General features: G+C 41.0%; 1 protein-coding gene across 1 annotated transcript in view; it reads right to left on the reverse strand.

The window, feature by feature from the left end:
• The window catches only part of LOC126985622 (cytochrome P450 4C1-like), a 55,135-nt gene that overhangs the window by 38,725 nt on the left and 8,910 nt on the right, over positions 1 to 7,500 (reverse strand). Inside the window, exons 3-4 of the mRNA XM_050840778.1 lie at positions 5,051 to 5,157; positions 1 to 40 (exon numbers count right to left, since the gene is read on the reverse strand). The exon at positions 1 to 40 is cut by the window's left edge and continues 54 nt beyond it. Coding sequence (XP_050696735.1) covers positions 1 to 40; positions 5,051 to 5,157 — 147 coding nt within the window. The remainder of the gene's footprint in view (positions 41 to 5,050; positions 5,158 to 7,500) is intronic.

The raw sequence follows: 7,500 nt of genomic DNA on the forward strand, positions 1-7,500 counted from the left end.
GGTTGCTCTTCTCTATGTGTTTCTGACTGCTAAGCACGGCCTGGAGGGGGGGGGGGGAGGGGGAAGTGTGTTAATACTGGGGAGGAGTAGGAGGAAGAAGAGGAGGAGAAGGAGGAGGAGGAGGAGAATAGTAATAAGAACGAAAGATGAGGAAGATGAGGAGGAGGAGGAAGAGGAGTAGGAGGAGTGAGAGGAAGAGGAAGAAGGATAAAACGTGGAGGAGGAGGAGGAGGAGAAGGAAGAGAAGGTACCATGGTAGGACAGACTGCAAAAAACCTGTTAGCTCATTACGAGGCTGCCTTTTTTAGTGGGTCAATTGTTTCCTCATTCACTTGAGTCACCTGCGGGAATACTGAAGCACTTTTGGCCGTACCCGTGTATACATTCAATTCACCCCCAACGCAACAAGGTATCAGGACACGTCTCCTCCCGAAATTGACCCCTCTTTCGGCCACCTCTTTTGATTCTTTATAGGAGCAGCGAGTAGCGGGCTTTCTTTTATTATTGTTTCCTTTTTCTGTGTGCCCTTGAGCTGTCTCCTTTGCTGTAAAACAAAGAAAAAGTCACGATCAACTCAGTTTTTAAAGGAATGTTTGTTTTCGCGCTAAATACTTGTGCGGGAAGGATGTTCCAGTGGCGGACAACTCTGTTCGAAAAATAACTTCTGCTGATATCTGTACAGCATCTCTTCACATTGTTTGGTTATTCTTTCTTGTTCCCGGGTTAGTATGTAGTGTGGAGAGCTTAGTGACCGACATGACTGAAATTGTTTGAGTACTTGAAGACCTGGATCAAGTCTCCCCGCAGTCGTCTGTTTTCCAACGTGAAGATTGTGTCGTTTGAGTCGTTCTTCATAAGGTTGCGTCCTCAGTGATGGTATAATTTTCGTAGTAGTAGTAGTAGTAGTAGTAGTAGTAGTAGTAGTAGTAGTAGTAGTAGTAGTAGTAGTAGTAGTGGAAGCCGTAGTAGTAGTAGTTGTAGGAAGAGGAGGAGGAGGAGGAGGAGCAACAAGAAAAACAAAAGACGAGAAGGGGGATAAGGAGGAGAAGGAGGAGGAGGAAGAAGAGGGAGAATAAGAAGAATAACAAGAAGAAAGAGAATAAGAATAAGCAATACGAAGGAAAGGGTGAATAACGAAGGAAAGGAAAGGAAAAGAAGACGAAAAGAGATGGTGGAAGAAAGGAGGAGGAAGACAGGTAAGAAGAGGAAGAGAAGGGAAGGAATAAAAGACGAATAAAGTGAGGAGGAAAATGTTAGTAAAGAGAAAACGAAAGTAATGTTGCAGGAGGAGGAGGAGGAGGAGGAGGAGGAGGAGGGAAAGTGATGTTAAGAAGGAATGTAGAAAGGGTCAAGAATGGAAACAGAGAAAGAGAGAGAGAGAGAGAGAGAGAGAGAGAGAGAGAGAGAGAGAGAGAGAGAGAGAGAGAGAGAGAGAGAGAGAGAGAGAGAGAGAGAGAGAGAGAGAGAGAGAGAGAGAGAGAGAGAGAGAGAGAGAGAGAGAGAGAGAGAGAGAGAGAGAGAGAGAGAGAGAGAGAGATAAGCAAGAAGTAATGGATAGCATGATAAGTGTGTGTGTGTGTGTTTGTGTGTTTATTCGTGTGTGTGTGTGTGTGTGTGTGTGTGTGTGTGTGTGTGTGTGTGTGTGTGTGTGTGTGTTTAAAATGAAGAAGAGGAGGAGGAAGAGAAGAAAGGAAAACAGTAATAATAGAAAAAAAATGAGAAAGGGAAGGAGAAGGAGGGAGAAGAGAAAGAAAAAAAAAGTAGTAGTAGTAGAAGTAGTAGTAGTAGTAGTAGTAGTAGTAGTAGTAGTAGTAGTAGTAGTAGTAGTAGAAGTAGAAGAAAAAGAAGAATTACAGGCTCTTATCGTATGTGGGAAAGTCTTGAACTGGGTCAGGGCGTGGCTTAAAGCTCTAGTAAGAAGCAAAGAGTGCAAATCAGCGGTAAAAACAATTTGACTGCGGCTGTTACGAGTGGGGTCCTGAAGGGGGCGGTGCTGGGCCCTCTGATGTTTATTGTATATATTAACGATTCGAACACAGGAATTAGAAGTGGGGGGAAAGTGAAGTTTGAGAAGGGATGTAGAATGAGCCAAGAATGGGAACAGAGAGAGAGATAGAAGGAGAGAAAAGAGGAAAGATGGAATGTAAGGAAGAGAAGGCGAGGAAAGATGAAGAAAAGGAGCATAGGAGGTAGTGAAGAAGAGATGTAAGTTTGCGGATGATACAAAGATCGGCGGATATTATGGAGTCGGATCAGGACGCTAGTGTTTTGCATAACGAGATTGACCTTCTACCCTTCCTGTTTATCTTCTGGTTTTTTTCTGTTTCTTCTTTTCATCTCTTCCTGTTTTTATCTCCCTTTGTTTTTTCCCTTTCTTCCATTTTTCTCTCCCTTTTGTTTTTCTCCTCCCGTTTTTTCCTCGTTTTTCTCTCCATTCTCTTTTTTTCCCTCTTTTTATCTCCCTTGTATTTCCCTTTCTTCCATTCTTCTCTCCCTTTTGTTTTTCTCCTCCTGTTTTTTTTCGTTTTTCTCTCCATTCTGTTTTTTTTTCTCTTTATCTCTTCCTATTTTTATCTCCCTTTGTTTTTTCCCTTTCTTTCATTCTTTTCTCCCTTCTGTTTTTCTCCTCCCGACTTTTCTTCGTTTTTCTCTCCATTCCGTTTTTCTCTCCTTACTGTTTTTCTCCTGTTTTTCTCTCCCTTCTGTTTTCTCTCCCTTTGTTTTTCGTTTCCTTCCGTTTTTTCTTCCTTCTGTTTCTTCTTTTATTTTTTTTCTGTTATTTTCTTTCTTGTTTTTTTCTCTTCTCTCTGTTATTCTCTTCCTTCCCTTTTCTTCTTGTTATTAATTTTTTCCTTCCGTTCTCTTTCTTACGATTTTCCTCATTCTATTATTTTTCTCTTTTCTCCTTTCTTTTATTCTTCTTTCCTTTTTGTCTTCTCGGTTTTCTGTTTTCTCCCTCCTTTCTGTTTTTCTTTCCATTCTTTTTTATTCTCTTCCTTCTGTTTCTTGTTTCTTTTTTCCTCCGTTTCTCGTCTACTTTTTTTCTTCTTTTTTCCTCCCTTTCTGGCGGTGATTTTTTTTCCTAAGGTCTTTTTCTTCTCTTTTTTTTAGGCAGTGAAGACAAGAGGAGATGAGAGAAGAGATGGTGAAGGAAAGCGGGAAGAGGAAAGAGAGAAAATTGAAGAGAAGATTGAAAAGAAAAGGGAAAAGAGAAGAAATAAGGAGAGACAGAAGAAGAAAGAAAGAGAGAGAAAAATGATGAGAGAAACTACGAGAGAAGAAAAATGAAAGAGAGAGAAGAGGCGATAAAGCAGGAGAGAGAAGAGAAAGAAGAGAAAGGAAGAGAGAGAGAGAGAGACAGTAAGGATGATAATGAAGAACACAACAGGAGATAAGGTAAGAGGTATATGTATTTCTTTTCTCTTTTTTGTCCTTTCCCGCCGTCTCTCCCTCTTTTCTCTTCTCTATTTCATCTTCTTTCTTTCCTCCCTTCTCTAATTTCTCTTCTCTCTCTCTCTCGTGCTTTTTCTTTTCTCTTTTCTCTCATTTCTCTTTCTTTCTTCTTTGTCTCTCCTGCTCTCTTTTCTTTTCTCTCTCTTCCCTTTCCTCTCTTCAATTCTCTTTTTCTTTTCTTTTCCCTGCCTCTTCTGCTTTCTCCTCCTTCTCTCTGTCTTCTGTTTTCCCTCTGTCATTTCTGTTCTCTCCTCTCTTTTGTTCTTTCTCTTCTTTTCGCTTTTCCTCTCTTCTTTCATTTATTTTCTTTGTCTCTCCTTATTTCTCGTGCTTTTTTTTTTCTCTCAACTTTCTTTTAGGTGGAATAATATTTTCACTGACCTGTTTATTTTCTTTCTTTTTTCTCCTCTTCCTTTTTTTCCTCTTGTTTCTCTTCTTTTCTTCCTTATTCTTACTATATTCTCTGTTTAAGCTTTTCATATTGTTTTCCTCACCAGTTAATTTATATATATTTTCTTCTTATGTGTTGTCTATAGCTTCGGTAGGCTGTCTTGAGGGGCCTCTTGAACAACCCCTGCCCGTTAGTGACGCGGGCGAATTTTGTTTATAGTGGGTGCCGTGATGTGTGACTCTTGCCTGGCCCATGCTGCCCCCCGGTGCTCCTCTTGAACGAAGTCGCTGAAGTTAGGGATGAGTGAAGGTCAGGTCCGAGTTGTCAAATTATCGTACTCATCGCTCTGAATTGTCGTAGTTTCTTCGTAGTGCCATATTTTCCAAGGTCGTTTCATTGGATGGTCACGTATAGTATATGAACGTTAAGGTCATTTTTTTTCCCTGACTTTATTTTTTTCGTCGTTATTCGTAGAGTTGCGTTTTTCCTCGATTCGGAAGCCGCGGTCAGACTCTTTTTTTTTTTTTTCAGTCTCTGGTCAAGATTTTTTTCAATGGTCTAACTTTTTGGGGTAATAAAGTGTAATTTCTGTTTCTTAATTTCTGTTTTCCGTTTTCTTTTTAGTTATATATTCTTTGGTCAGTCTTCCTCCTCTTTCTCCTCCTCCTCCTCTTCTTTCTCCTCCTCCGCTTCCTCTTTTTCCTCCCCCTCCTCCTCTTTCTCTTCCCCCTCCTCCTCTTCCTCCGCTTCCTCTTTTTCCTCCCCTCCTCCTCTTTCTCCTCCCCCTCCTCCTCTTTTTCCTCCCCCTCCTCCTCTTTCTCCTCTTCTTCCTCCTCTTTCTTCTCCCCCTCCTTCTCCTCCTCCGCCTCCTCTTTTCCATTACATTTGTCACGACCTCCAACTTTTCCCTTTTCCCCTCCTTTTCTTCCTCCGCCTCTTGCTCTTGTCTCCTCCTCCTCCTCCTCCTCCTCCTCCTCCTCTCCTATCCATTCCAATCATTATATCTTTCAACACCTCCTCCTAATCCTCCTACTCTACCTCTCCTCCTCCTCCTTCTCTTCATTACAATCATCTTACCCTCCATCTTTTCCTCATTACCATAATCTGTTTACTCCTCTGCTTCCTCCTCTTCTTTTTGCTCTCCTCCATTACCATCACCACTACTTTCCTCTCCCCATTGCTTCTGACCCCCACTCCTTCACTCACCTCTGCTTGCCTCGCTCCGCTGATCACCACAAGCGGCGTCGTGCCCAGCCACACCTTGAACATGGGGCCGTACTCTCGCGTCACCCACACTCCCAGCTGGAACATGTCTGCGGGGAGGAGGAGAGAGGGGGGTTAGGTGGGTGGTGGTGGTGGATGGGGGAGAGGGTAGAAGGGGTGGGAGAGGGTCGTGGTGGTTGCGGTGGTTGGGGTAGAGAGGGGCTGCTGTGATGGGAGAGGGGGTTGTGATCATGGGGGGGGGGGGGTGGAGGTTAAGTAGGAGTTGGGGAGTGTTGATATGGGGGAAGAAATATGGGGGTGGAAGATGATGATGATGATGATGAGGAGGAGGAGGAGGAGGAGGAGGAGGGAGAAGTGTTTGCGGTGGAAGGGGAAGAGGAAAAAGATTAGTTGTGGAGATGAAAGAAATAGGAAGAGCAGGAGGAGGAAGAGCAGGAGGAGGAGGAGGAGGAGGAGGAGGAGGAGGAATAAGTGTTTGTGGTGGAAAGGGAAGAGGAAAAAGATTAGTTGTGGAGATGAAAGAAATAGGAAGAGGAGGAGGAGGAGGAGGAGGACGAGGACGAAAAGATACTGATATACGATATGGTAGAAAAAAATATTGATTGGAAATAGAAAAAAAATACTGAAAAGCGAAGATACAAAAAAGTTTCAACAGGACAAAAAAAAAGTGAGCTGTGTAGTGAAAAAAAGAAGAGGCAGAATAACAAGTAAGGCAAGCAGGGCCAACGTGACAGATGAGCATCGGGCCACGCGCAGCTATAGTGCAATGTTATGAATTTAAGATGCGTTTTGTTCTCTGTTGTTGTTGTTGTTATTTTCGCGCTCCTGTTCTCATTTACGTCCTTGTTCTTGTTCTTTCTATTGGTTTTACTGATATTATTATTATTGTTGTTGTTGTTGTTGTTGTTGTTGTTGTTTTCGCGCTCCTGTTCTCATTTACGTCCTGTTTCTTGTTCTTTATATTGGTTTTACTGATATTATTATTGTTGTTGTTGTTGTTGTTGTTATCGCGCTCCTGTTCTCGTTTACGTCCTGCTTCTTGTTCTTTCTATTGGTTTTACTGATATTATTATTGTTGTTATTGTTGTTGTTGTTGTTGTTGTTGTAATTATGGCCTAAACTTAACCTATGGAGAAAAAATCAATAGGACAATAAGTAACTATCTTTTGTGTGTGTTGTGAGATAGAAAAGTAGTGTAAGACTTAAGAAAGATAGAAGTAGATTTTATAAGGAAAAATGAAAGTCAGAAAACGTACTGGGGAATATATAAAGAGATTTCAACGCAACAGTAGGAAAGGAGGAAAGAAAAGAAAACAAGCTATTTGAGATGCGCGATGGTGAGAGATATCAACAGGACAAAATGAAATTAGCTTTTTGTTTTAACTCGACAAGAAAAACGAAAGCCACAAAACAATGTATATGAGAAGTATATAAAGAGATTTCAACACAATGGTAAGAAAAAAATATCAGCTTATATAAAAGAGAGAGGAAAAAAAAGAAAAGAGAGAATTGAAAAGAGAAAAAGAGATGAAAACAGGAGAGACAGAAGAGAAAAGAAAGAATATAGGAAAGTGATGAGGAAACACCAGAGAGAGAGAGAGAGAGAGAGAGAGAGAGAGAGAGAGAGAGAGAGAGAGAGAGAGAGTGAAGAGAAATGGATGGAGATTTTAATAGGACAGTAAGAAATGAGCTTTTATATTTAGCTCTAGAGGAAAAAAGGAAAGCCAGAAAATATATTAAGTCAAAAATACATAAAAATACATCAGTTCAATAGGAAGAAAGAAAACAGAAGCTAATAAAAGAAAGAAAAATGCCTTGGTGTGATGCATATTAAGGTTGGTATTTTAAGACACCTTCGCTTCTCACATCAACTATTTCTAAAGGTCAAAGAAGGGGTCAGTCGGGTTCTAATGAGTGTTTCTTTAGTTTCACGGTACACAGGAAGGGTCAAACTAACACCAGGGTCATAAAACTACTCCTGGAAATGCATACAACTCCTACGAAAGCCTTGTCAAATATGTGTTCTGGCGCGACGAAATGTCTTATGATACGACGCTAAGAGTTTTCAAGAGGACAGAAAGAAAGAAGTAGTTTTATGAGATGCAGAAGGAAACACAATAGGAAGAATGTCATAAATAGACTTCAAAACAACAGAAAGAAAGGTTATGTGAGCTTAGGAAGGGAAACAAAAACTGTGTCAGGTAGGGTTGATGTTAAGAGATTTCAACTTATAAGGTCAGCGTGGAAATTGATGAAAGATTAAAGACGATGGGAAGAAATAGAAAATGTAAGGAAGAATGAAGAAGGCGAATAGGAGAAAGAAGAGGAGAAGAAGAAGAAGAAGAAGAAGAAAAAAAAAGCAGAAGCAGAAAAAGAAGAAGAAGACGAAGAAGAAGAAGGAGGAGTAGGAGAAGAAGAAAAAGGAGAAGAAC

Source organism: Eriocheir sinensis, chromosome 60 (assembly GCF_024679095.1).
Source record: "Eriocheir sinensis breed Jianghai 21 chromosome 60, ASM2467909v1, whole genome shotgun sequence".
In the NCBI taxonomy this organism is placed as follows: Eukaryota; Metazoa; Arthropoda; class Malacostraca; order Decapoda; family Varunidae; genus Eriocheir; species Eriocheir sinensis.